Genomic DNA, 13,344 nt, shown 5'->3' with positions numbered 1-13,344 from the left:
CAAACTCCTCCATTACAGCCCAGGTTTTAATGTCCATGCTTTTCTTAAGTCCAGATGGTTAAACCAAATTGACTGAGGTACTAATTAAATCAATATATAGGATATTCAGACGTAAGGATATATCTCTTTAAAATAAGAAAAAACAACTCCACATTAGTGATACTTCTTACAAGCAGCTCCCAATAGTGACTTAGCAGGTCACATAAATTTAGCAAATAGAAATGAGCAATATAAAATTACTCCATTAGACAGTGCTTAAAAAGTTTTTATTTTTGAACAATAATAAAATGTATTTTGTCAAGCCAGGACATATAATAAAATACAATATTAAACAAGTGTTTAATGTAGAACCGCAAATGCTCTTAATCCCACTCCAGTTATTAAAGAGCTCCAATTCCTTGTATAGTCATGTATGGATGTTATAATATGGATTAGTGTCCCACCGGACTAATCCTTCTGAAGAAACCGCCAGAGGTTGACGGCGGTGAAACGCGTCAAGGATTACCGCAATCCCCCACTACCTGCTGGGTTCCCCCGGATAATCACGGACCTTTAACACTGTGACGGACAGTGTGTTAGCCGCGACCTCCCTCCAGCTCCTGGAACTAAAAGGACTCTATAATCACCCATGGCCAACCAGATGCATAGAGACATTAGACTTCACTGTTGAGACGGCTGGTAATGGAACTGGTGAGATCAAAGCTTGTTGAAAGTGGGAGGTTGTAGCATATCGCAGGCTACAGAAATTTGTGATCATCACACGAATAGTCCGGTGGGACACTAATTCATGTTATAATAGTTATACAAGGAAGTGGAACCCTGCAATAACTGGAGTGGGATTAAAAAAAAATTGCAGGTCTATACTAAACACTTGTTTAATATTGTAATTTATTAGTATGGCCTGGCTGGACAAAATACATTTTATTAATGCTGAAAAAAAACCAAAAAAAACTTTAAGCGCTCTCTATTGGAGTAATTTTATATTGCTCATTTCTATTTACTAATTAAATCACCAGTTTTAAGCATGGATATCCTTAAAACCTGCAATGTAATGGCGTAGTTTGCAAAACTCTGAACTAGGAGCTTTGACCACCGACTACAAACTCCAGTCACTTATGCTGCATATGCACTGATGTTTAAAGCATGGTAAATGCATGTACAAATGAGAGCATGTATAATGTCATTTAAAACAATAATTGTAAATTTCATGTGTCCGTAACTGGACATTAAGCACATTTTACTGGCTACGCAGCCTTTACATTCACTTGCTGTCCATTATACAAATTGCATACCAAGCAGGTGGCACATATATGGAAAAGGCTAGGCCATACAAGGAATTCCTGTGACTTACACTTTTCCAGTGAAATTGTACCAGTTTCTCATGGGCTCTGAAATTGCAGTCTTCCACTTCACACTGTAAAAGTCAAAAGGTCACTATTTCAATAGTGTTTTAAAATAAAAATCAGTATTTTATCCTGCTTTCATATACATCTGTTATAGGATATCTTTACCATTTTTAACAATTATTCTGACACATTTTGACAGATTTATAAAAGACAATATAAAGCAAAGCAGGAAAAAACAAACAAACCATGTAATAGTCCTTACCTCATACCCAACATCCACTCGACTAACTCTTGAATATCAAAAATACAGAAAAGTTACAGAAAAAATAAAAATAAATAAAAATATAGCGCACTAATTTCAGCTAGCAGTTAAAAAGTTATGGGACCCCTATTAGGAGCAACAAGTGAATTACTCCAATGGGCACTCGTTACTTTGGGCGCCCCAATAAACAATGGAATCACCCCCTGAATGTTATCCAAGAAAGGCAAAAGGAAAAGTTTAGTTTACAGGATCAAAACTGAGACAAAACTGCAATAGAAAAGCTTGCACCATTAGTGCCCAAAAATAATGAGTGTACAAGAAACAAGCATTTGTAAAAAAAGAATTAGGGTAAAAACAGACTTAAAATAACGCCTTCACTGTGAATAGGCAGAGAGGCATTACTCTTCTGCCCATAGAACTTCTAATTCACTCACTGCCCTGGCTGATGTGATCACAATTAAGAACACCACATTGCAGGTCAGGAATTGCAGAGGTGCTCCCTAAACAGAGAGGACATCAGGGTATTCAATATAAATTTCGATCCCATAGGACTATAAATGATGTAATCTGTGGACAAATTCTTATTTCTTAACATATTCTTATAATTAAGTCTTCTTCTGCTAGTCTCCTGTCCAGCAGAATACTCACACCAAATATTTATCATTAAGCCATTGTGAAGTCTCTACTTTCAACGTCGGACTTACCAAACTTTCCCAGAATCTATACTACAGTTGTGAGAAGGTTTTGAATTGCCTGTAGGAGGACCAGAATTACTTGATCAGAAAGTTCTTTTTGTTTTAACAGTCTCCACTCAACCGCCGTACTGTTAAACTGAGGCCTGCTTGATTTGAATAACGCAGTGGCGACTTTTTCAATAGATCAGACCTAATTGTAAACATCCAAGAATCTTTTATTGTCATTTCCAAAGTAGTAGGGAACCATACTCTACTTGGTCAGTAAGGCAGTATTGATACTACCTCTACATGTTCAATCTACGAGTAATAAGAGGGAACGTTGCAAACACTTAACCCAGAAAAAACACACATCTTTGTGAGAAAGCGCCTATGCCTTGTGTACCAAGAAGATGCCTGTAGTGAGGGAGGTTTGTATTCAAGTATGTTTCCTTCAGGTATATTTCTGGGCAACCAAATCTCCTAATTTCAGCTATTGCCATCTGTGTATGCAGCTCTCATTCTTTGGGGAGAAACTTATCGGCTGAGATAATAGGATTTTAATTACCTACTGGTAAATCCTTTTCTCGTAGTCCATAAGGGATATTGGGGAGACTTAGGTGGTAATTCCAAGTAGATCGCAGCAGGAAATTTTTTAGCAGTTGGGCAAAGCCATGTGCACTGCAGATGTGGCAGATATAACATTTGCAGAGAGAGTTAGATTTGGGTGGGTTATTTTATTTCTGTGCAGGGTAAATACTGGCTCCTTTATTTTTACACTGCAAATTAGATTGCAGATTGAACACACCACACCCAAATCTAACTCTCTCTGCACATGTTATCCATAAGGGATATTGGAGAGACTTAGTATGAAGGGACGTCCCAAAGCTTTCAGAAAGAGCGGGAACGTGCAGAGACGTCTGCAGCACCGCCTGCCCAAACTGGGAATCCTCTTTGGCCAGAGTATCAAACTTGTAGAACATCACAAAAGTGTTCTTCCCTGACCAGATAGCAGCTCGGCATAATTGCAAGGCAGGGACTCCACGGGCAGCCGCCCAGGAAGGGCACACCGATCTTGTAAAATGGGCCTTCAGAGACTTAGGAACAGGTAAGGCTGCCGAAACATAGGCCTGTTGGATAGTAAGCCTAAGCCAACGAGCAATGGACTGCTTTGAAGCAGGACAACCCTTTTTCTGTGCATCATAGAGCATGAACAAGGAATCCGAGTTTCTGATCCGAGCCGTCCACTTGACATAGATCTTCAAGGCTCGCACAGCATCCAATGCCTCTAGAGGAGCAGAAGCGTCAGAACTTGACAGAACCACAATAGGTTGATTCAGGTGAAACGCAGAGACAACCTTTGGCAGGAACTGCTGTCTAGTCCTGAGTTCCGCTCTGTCCTCAAAAAAGACCAAGTATGGACTTTTACATGATAAGGCCCCCAATTCTGAGACAAGTCTAGCAGAATCCAGGGCCAGTAACATCACAGTCTTCCACGTGAGGTACTTGTCTTCTACCGTCATCAGAGGTTCAAACCAGAATGACTGTAGAAATTCCAACACCACATTCAAATCCCAGGGTGCCGTAGGCGGCACAAAAGGAGGTTGGATGTGGAGTACCCCTTGCAAGAAGGTCTGAACTTCTGACAATAGTGCAAATCTCTACTGGAAGAAAATGGAGAGAGCTGAAATCTGGACCCTAACTGAACCCAGAGGTAAGCCCTTATCTACACCAGCCTGCAGGAAACGTAAGAAATGTCCCAAGTGGAACTCCACAGGTGGATACGTGCATTCCTCGCACCAGGAGACATATCTTCTCCAGATATGATGATAGTGTTTTGACGTCACAGGTTTCCTGGCCTGAACCATGGTAGCAATAAAAATTTTTGGAGCTAGGATGTTCTGTTCAACCTCCATGCCGTCAAACAAAATTGCCGTAAGTCCAGGTAGACGAACGGCCTTTGTTGAAGAAGATCTCTTCTTAGTAACTAAGGTTGAAAAAAAAAACAATTGTCCATAGAGTTCAACCCATTTGTTGTCTCCTATGCAGTCTTATTATAGGACTAGTTATTTTTATGTTAGGACTAGTTGTATTAACTATAATGCGTGCCTACGCACCATAACCCTTAATATCTTTATCCAATAGGAATTTATCTAACCCATTCTTAAAGGCGTTAACTGAGTCCGCCATTACTACTCTCAGGCAGGGAATTCCAAACATGTATTGTCCTTACTGTGAAAAAACCTTTTCGCCTCAATGTGCGGAAACTCCTTTCCTCTAACCTAAGCGAGTGACCACGTGTCCTCTGTGCTGATCTTATAGAAAACAGGTCCCTCCCGAGCTCTGTGTATTGACCCCTTATATATTTGTAGATGTTGCTCATGTCCCATCTTAGTCTCCTCTATTCCAATGTAAACATGCCTAGCCTTGCAAGCCTTTCATCGTATTCCAGCGTCTTCATGCTCTTGATTAGTTTTGTCGCCAGCCTCTGAACCTTTTCTAGCTCCAGGATATCCTTTTTGTAATATGGTGCCCAAAATTGCACACAGTATTCAAGATGTGGCCTCACTAGTGATTTATATAATGGGAGTATAATACTCTCGTCCCTTGCATCAATTCCCCATTTTATGAATGCTAATATCTTATTAGCCTTCTTTGCTGCACTCCTACTTTGGGTACTGCTGCTTAATTTGTTATCTATGTGAACCCCTAAGTCTTTTTCCAGTACAGAATCCCCTAATATTACCCCATTCAGTATGTAGATGTTATTTTTGGTCTTGCCCCCACAGTGCATTACCTTACACTTGTCTGTGTTGAATCTCATTCTCCATTTTGCTGCCCATGATTCCAGCTTAGTTAAGTCGTTCTGAAGAGACTCAGTATCTCCCTCCGTATTTAGAACCTTACACGATTTGGTATCGTCTGCGAAAATCGACACCATGCTCTCTAGGAACGAAGAAAAAAAGATTGGCTGCGCTTATAATGTAGTTAAAACAACCTTGTTATTGGAGAGCTGACAAACACAATAATAATGAATAAAAATTGTTTATTAAAATATTAATATACCAATGGAATTTTAAACACAATATTTTAAAAGATTATACATATGTGTATATTCTGAGCTGACCCTATATACCAAGCAGCAAATAACAATGTTCACACGATAAATTGGTGGTTGGTAATGATGTTAAAGAAATATAATATACATGTAACATTCATATGGCTACTCACTAAAGTTATATCATCACAAGAATCGTGAAACTGCACACTATCTAAAAGTACAGAGGCAGCATGTACTTTAAGATTCATAAAAGTCCCGGCAGCAGATGATTTAATTGAGGAAGATTATATAATTACCTCTCCTGGGCTGTTAATTGCCGGGCGTCCCCGGTATAATCCACTATAGCCCTTTCTGTGAGTTTATAAGGGAAATGATTTGAGCACGATTCTTGTGAATGATATAACTTCAGTGAGTAGCCATATGAATGTTACATGTATATTATATTTAGAAACATAGAATTTGTCGGCAGATAAGAACCACTTGGCCCATCTAGTATGCCCCCTTTTTTTTTTTTTATTTTTACATTATTTTTATCTCTAACCTTATTTGATCATTATTTCTTTGTAAGGATATCCTTATGTCTATCCCATGCATGTTTAAATTGCCCTACTGTCTTAGCCTCTACCACCTCTGATGGGAGGCTATTCCACTTGTCCACTACCCTTTCTGTGAAATAATTAAAGAAACATAGAATTAACATCATTACCAACCACCAATTTATCGTGTGAACATTGTTATTTGCTGCTTGGTATATAGGGTCAGCTCAGAATATACACATATGTATAATCTTTTAAAATATTGTGTTTAAAATTCCATTGGTATATTAATATTTTAATAAACAATTTTTATTCATTATTATTGTGTTTGTCAGCTCTCCAATAACAAGGTTGTTTTAACTACATTATAAGCGCAGCCAATCTTTTTTCTTCGTTCTTGGCAATTTTTAAAGCATATACACAGTGCTTTTTTGGCAGCGCTCATGATGTTGTTTTAAAACTATTTGATTAGGCGCTTATAGCAGATCTTGTGTAGCTTTGGATTACCATGCTCTCTAGACCTACTGTTAGGTCGTTGATGAAAATGTTGAACAAAAGTGGTCCGAGTACAGACGCTTGTGGCACACCACTTTGTACTTTAGTCCAATTTGAAAATGATCCATTGACCACAACGCGCTACTCCCTATTATCTAACCAATTACTGACCCAAGTGCATATTGTGCTCCCTAGCCCTTTTTCTTGTAGCTTATAGATAAGACGCATGTGTGCTACAGTGTCGAAAGCTTTGGCAAAGTCTAAAAAGATTACATCCACCTCCTTACCCTGATCAAGGTTCGCACTTACTATTTATAAAAGCCAAGTAAGTTGGTCTGACATGATCTGTCCTTCAGAAATTCATGTTGGTTCCTTTTAATGACCTTATTTGCTTCAAGTAACTTTTGAATACTGTCCCTTAGAATACCTTCCAATACTTTCCCCACTATAAATGTAAGGCTAACTGGTCTATAATTACCTGGTTCTGCTTTGCTTCCCTTTTTGAATATCGGCACTACCTCCGCTATACGCCAGTCTTTGGAAACCATACCCGTAGTGGTAGAGGCCAAGGGACTTTGACGGCCATGTCTAGAAGATCCGCGAACCACACCCCCCGAGGCCGATCCGGGGCAATCAGAATTGCCTGGACTCCTTGATTTCTGATTCGCTTGAGCACCCTTGGGAGCAATGGAATCGAAGGAAACAGGTAGACCAGTCCGTAAGACCAAGGCGACATCAGTGAATCCACTGCCCTCGTCTGAGGGTCCCTGGTTCTTGAGCAATACCAGTGAAGCTTCTTGTTGAGTTGAGAAGCCATCATGTCTATTTGTGGGCAGCCCAAACGGTCGATGATCTGCTGAAACACCTGATGGTAGAGCCCCCACTACCCCGGGTGGAGATCATGACGACTCAGGAAGTCCGCTTCCCAGTTGTCCACTCCCGGAATGAAGATTGCCGACATTGCTCTTGCATTTCTTTCTGCCCAGAGGAGTATCTTTGACATTTCTCGCATGGAGGCCCTGCTTTTTCTCCCTCCTTGCCGACTGATGTACACCACTGCTGTGGCGTTGTCAGACTGTACTTGGATCGCGTGATCCTTGAGCAGAGGAGAGGCCTGAATCAGTGCATTGCAGATCGCCCGAAGTTCCAGAATGTTGACCGGAAGGAGGGCTTCGTGGGCTGACCACCTGCCCTGGAACTGCACCCCTTGGGTGACAGCTCCCCATCATCCTCTCAGACTCGCATCCGTTGCGAGGAGGATCCAATCCTGAATCCCAAAACTCCGGCCTTCCAGGAGATTGGAGGACTGCAGCCACCACAGGAGGGAAATCCTGGCCTGAGGTGACAGCCGTATCATCCGGTGCATCTGTAGATGTGATCCGGACCACTTGCTGAGTAGATCCAATTGAAATGTTCTGGCATGGAACCTCCCATATTGGATCGCATCGTATGAGGAGACCATCTTCCCCAACAATCTTATGCAGAGATTGATACTCGAGCAGGTCCAATCACTATGCGGACCATCTCCTTAAGTGTTCTTGCTTTGTCCTCCGGGAGGAATACCTTCTGGACCACAGTATCCAGTAACATCCCCAGGAACAGGAGCCGCTGAGTTGGCTCTAGGTGGGACTTCTGTCAATTGAGAATCCACCCATGGTGTGACAGAAGTTGGATAGTGCGGTCAATATGGAGCAATAAAAGCTCCCCGGATCTTGCTTTTATCAGAAAATCATCCAGGTAAGGGACAACATTGACCACCTGGACCCGGATCATCTCCGCCATTACTTTATGAATACCCTCGGAGCGGTGGACAGGCCAAAAGGGCAGTGCCTGGAACTGGTAGTGGACGTCCAGCAGGGCAAACCTCAGATAAGCCTGATGAGGTGGCCAAATAGGAATATGAAGGTAGGTGTCCTTAATAACCAAGGAAACCATTAAATCCTGTTCTTCCAGGCCCGCAATCACTGCTCTCAAGGATTCCATTTTTAAACTTGAAAACCTTCAGGTAAGGGTTCAAGGACTTTAGATTCAAAATGGGCCTTACCAAACCATTCGGCTTTGGTAGCACGAACATGTTGGAGTAATAACCCTGCCTCGTTGCGGTATTGGTACTGGAACAATGACGTGGGACTGGACCAACTTTTGGATGGCCTGTTGCAACGTAACTTGCGTATCCGCCAAGCTGACAAGCTTGTTTTGAAAAAATGTTGGGGAGGAGCACCGTCGAACTCTAGCTTGTAGCCGTGAGACATTGGGGTCCATGACACAGGCATCCTGGCAGTAAACCTCCCAGACGCGGCTGAAGTGACGCAGTCGAGCTCCCACTTCGAGATCCCCTCGGGGTGGGTGGGCACTGTCATGCTGAGGACTTCTTGGAAACAGAACTGATGCTCTGTTCCTGAGAACCGGTGTTTGCAGATCTTTTTGTCTTACCTCTGGTGCCTCTAGTCGCACTGGAGGCACCCCTGTCCCTAGATCGAATTCCGTTAGACCGAAAGGACTGAAAAGACGGCTCGGGTAGGAACGCCTAGCCGGCGGGGCCCCAGAGGGGAGAAACGTAGAATTCCCTGCAGTGACTTTGGAAATCCACGTATCCAACTCAACCCCAAAGAGCCATTGCCCAGAAAAGGGGAGGGATTCCACACTGCACTTGGATTCTGCATCCACTATCCACTGACGCAACCACAAGGCCCTGAGTGCCGACACTGCCATGGCAGACGTCCTAGCATTAATATTGCCCATTTCCTTGAGCGAGTCACACAGGACGCATGCAGTGTCCTGAATGTGCTTCAGAAGAGTCACTGTACTACCAGAGGCATATCCCCGGAGAGGCCCTCCTGAATCTGAGTAGCCCACATATGAATGGCATGGGTCATCCAGCAACCCGCTATGACCGGCCTTTGCGATACACCTGCTGCTGTGTAGATAAGACTTTAGTGTAGTCTCTATCTTTCTGTCCCCAGGGTCCTTTATGGTAAAAGAGCCTGGGACAGGCAGCACCGCCTTTTTTGACAGTCGAGAGACTGAGACGTCAACTGCCGGGGGCTCTTCCCAGAATTTCCTACCTTCAGGAGCAAATGGGAAAGTGTGCAAAAATCTTTCTGACACTTGGTATTTTTGTCTGGACTTTTCCAGGCTAATTTAAATAGGTCATCTAACTCTGCAGAATCAGGGAAAGTGACATTAGGCTTGTTTAGTGTAAAGAAAAACGACTGCTGTGACGCAGCGTCCTCTAGAGGGAGTTTTAACACGTCCCGTATGGCCAGAATGAGGGGTTCAATACCCTGAGCAGAAGCGGAATCCCCACTAACAGGATCCAAGTCATCCCCATCCTCCTGTATTTCCTCATCTGAACCAGAGAGTAGAGCAGGTAAACCACGCTGTTGTGGTCCTGAGTTAAAGAGGGGGGGCTGTGTAACATCTGCCCTGTAGCTAAGTCTGCAACAGCATGTTGTAGTAGCGGAGTTTTCTGAACATTAGCAGTGAGTTGCGATGACATATCAGACATCAGAGTCTTAAGAGTCTTAAGAGCCCCTAACCAGGATGGCTCTGGTCCCTCTCCCCCAGCCCCTTCATGGAGATGTGAAGATTGGCTGCATTGTTCACATTAAACAGAATCAGATGATAAGGGATAGAATCTGGTGTGGCATACACTGCATAGTTTGTGTTTACCCATGTTTACAGTTATCACAAAGACATACACACAGACAGTAATACAGTACTTAGCAAGCCTGCCCTTACTGTATGTGAGAGGAGACTTAGAGAGAGAAGACCAGCACACCCCAGCTATGCAGCCCCAGTGAGGCTGTCAGCTTACTATATCACAGTGAAACACTAATGATTTCTGTCCTGTATGGGACACAGATTGTGTACAACAGCGGCTCTCCTCCTTTGCTAAACCCAGTACCAGCTTTCCAGCGTGTCTTGTGAGTCAGGAGGAGCGGTGTGTGCTTGCTGCTGCTGCATTAAGCAGAGGAAGGCACCAAAATGCCGCTGGTCCCGCTCTGAGGTAGCTCCACCCCCTCCAATGGCGCTGGAGCTACAGAGATTTTTATACTGGCAATGTCTCCTAGTTTGCTTAAAAACATCACACAAATGCTAGTTTAAGCCACCGCTAGCCAGTTTAAACGGGGGGCTCTAGCAGGTCCCCCCCAGGAGGGTCCCGTATGCCGCACCTGCGTTTAGCCGCACCATGAACCGCGGGAACCCCCTAGCGGAGACTTCGGCTTGTACTCACCACAATCGTCACCTTCAGGCATTTGTTAGGGGTGTGCAGTGTGCTGCGATTGTGACAGCTAAGGCGCAGTGCCCCGCTGAACAAACAACCTCTCAGGACGGTGGTCCTGCAGCGGGGAAGCGGCTCTGACTCCTGCCCAAACAGCATACCGAAAATAATAAAAGTTTAAAACAAATTGAAGAAAACTCTATGGAGCTGCAGAGATGTCCATCTTCTCCTGAGGGCACTATCTTCTAAACTGCCTGTGCTCGTTACATTAATCATTACAGCCTGGCTTTTGGTACAACCTTGGTGATTTAAACAGGTTACTATTGCCCCACTGAGAACACTTTCAAAAGAATTCCTTTCAGATCATCTGAACATGGTTTATTGCCATCCACATCACTCATGTCTCTTGCTGGTTGAACAGAGCAATTTCTCCTGTGGGATCCACCATCCTTGGAATACACGCTGCTACCCACTGGCATACAGTAGTTTGGAGAGACCTTCGTAGTCATTGCTGCTTTGGATTGAATCTCTTATAGACCTGACAAATGGCCTGCCTTATCCCTGAAGAATATTTTCTAAGTGTACTGCCGATCTGGCCTCTCTAAACGGTTATCTTGGTCTCAGCTTATCTTGTGGTAGTCTAGTAGACCTACCTTCTGTCATTTTTTGGTATCACATAGGGCCAAGTCTGCTCCCATACAGAATACTGCATAAGGTAAAGTAGCTAATCTAGTTTTGGAGTGCACATCTGCTGACCATAAGCATAGCCATAATGATCTTCTTGCTACTATACTAGCAGCCATAAATCTCACAGAGAAAGTCACCACATCAAGAGACCTCACATGAATATGCTATGATATGCAAAATTTCTCAACAAGTATTGTTTTGAAATTCTATCATCCAAATCTGTGACCTTCACAATCTTAATGCCTGGGAAACTAAATCAATAGCCATACCAGATTTTAAAGAGACAGCGATAGAAACATACATCTTTAAATGAAGCCCCATCCTCTAGGAATGGACTATAGCATGCACACTAGGTACAACACATCAATTAAGAAATTCTGCACTTTCCACAGGATATATGTGTTCTATCCCAGCAAGATTGCCCCGTTATTTATCCAAAACGCTAACATTCTTTAATCACAATTCATTTCATAACCTAAATATCCTCAAATAACAGGTCATGCTAATCATTCTGCTCCGAAACCTCTTTACAGTTCATGGACTTTTACATTTGGAAAATATGTCGAGAAACAACTTCTGTATTAAAATTGCCTATTTTCACAAATCTCCCTTGATACTTCACTGAAAAGATCAAACTTCCTCTATTGCACATTTGGAAGAAACTGCACTATATTCATAATCAAGACTTGACTGGGACCTTAAACCAGGTGTTCTCAAAGCAGCCTTCAAGCCACCACAACGGTCCAGGTTTTAAGTTTTCGCCACAAGTGACTTAATTAGCAGCTCAATTTGATTTAACCACCTGTGTTGAGCCATGGATATACCTAAATCCTGGACCGTTGGGGTGCCTTGAAGGCCGCATTTGAAAACCCCAGCCTTAGACCACTGTATAGCTAAAAAAAAAAAAAAAAAAAAAATTAAAAACAAATGACCACTTTATCCACACCATAAGTTCCTGAAGCTGGCTAGACAGCCAACTAGGCATAGGTGCAGGCTCCTCCACAATCATCACAGAATGCCATATGTTGAGTCCCAGTAAATGATTTGTCACATGCTGCACATTAAATTGCTACGGGTTTCTTCTTTGACACTTTCTTTTTAGAACCGACTGTTGCCGGAGATACACTGTACATTTAAGATATGCCAGCATTTAATATTCCTCGCTAATCTTAATAGATAGGCTGACAGACTGTTGGGAAGGGGGGTGGGGGGGACGTCTCTTTGTCCATCCTAGTTGTACCAACTGACAAGAGTCACAGGAATATCCAATGCAGAAAAGAGCCCAGGGCAGCTGGTTTTCATTTCTAAAACAGCCTCTATGGTTTGCACTGGGCTTTTAAGAGCGTAGGCTTATATACACTTGCACATCCATAGGCTGCAAACAGAAATCAGCTCCGAGACATCCCACAAAGCCGCTGGTAGCTTGCAGCTAACTGAATCTGGCCAGATTTGTGACATTTTTGGACTTACCTTGACATGTTGTGAAACATGTTCATCATATTTTTCTTGATTCTTAAAACCTCGGTCACAGGTGTCACAAAAGTGTGTGAAAATGGGCTCTTTCCTGTTTCTTTTCTGATAGAAAAAAAAAAGAAAACAAAATTAAATAAGATGCAGTTTTAACCAACTGAATGAGGAAGCTACTACTACTACTACTTACCTACTACTCTACTAAGTCCGCAGACAGAAAACCATGGTGGAAAGGTTATATTAAAAAAAAAAAAAAAGCTAGGATGCTTAAGAAAACACCACCATGCAGATTAACAGCGTTAGGAGGGAATTCAATGAGCTCCGATAATTTTTCGGCCGCAAAAAAACTCTGACTTCTGCATTTTTTTTTAGCTTCAGGCAATTCAGCTTGTACCCAAAAACAGAGAATTCATGAGCGTTTTTGATACGGTCTTTCCAAAAACAGACTAATGGCTAATTATTGGGGATTTTTATGTGGAGTCTGCTTTTTTCATTCAAATTATGTAAATATGAAATATGCAGATTTCTAAACAAAAAACAAAAATCACACAGGATAAGTGATAAATAGGTATTATTAACATAATTTGATCA

General features: G+C 42.5%; 1 protein-coding gene across 1 annotated transcript in view; it reads right to left on the bottom strand.

Moving 5' to 3' along the window:
• NUFIP1 (nuclear FMR1 interacting protein 1) overlaps positions 1 to 13,344 on the bottom strand; it is a 211,357-nt gene that overhangs the window by 119,934 nt on the left and 78,079 nt on the right. Inside the window, exons 3-4 of the mRNA XM_063952833.1 lie at positions 12,754 to 12,858; positions 1,352 to 1,414 (exon numbers count right to left, since the gene is read on the bottom strand). Coding sequence (XP_063808903.1) covers positions 1,352 to 1,414; positions 12,754 to 12,858 — 168 coding nt within the window. The remainder of the gene's footprint in view (positions 1 to 1,351; positions 1,415 to 12,753; positions 12,859 to 13,344) is intronic.

Source organism: Pseudophryne corroboree, chromosome 2 (assembly GCF_028390025.1).
Source record: "Pseudophryne corroboree isolate aPseCor3 chromosome 2, aPseCor3.hap2, whole genome shotgun sequence".
In the NCBI taxonomy this organism is placed as follows: Eukaryota; Metazoa; Chordata; class Amphibia; order Anura; family Myobatrachidae; genus Pseudophryne; species Pseudophryne corroboree.
Note: the sequence above shows the minus strand (reverse complement) of the source record. Positions and strands in the feature narration are given on the sequence as shown.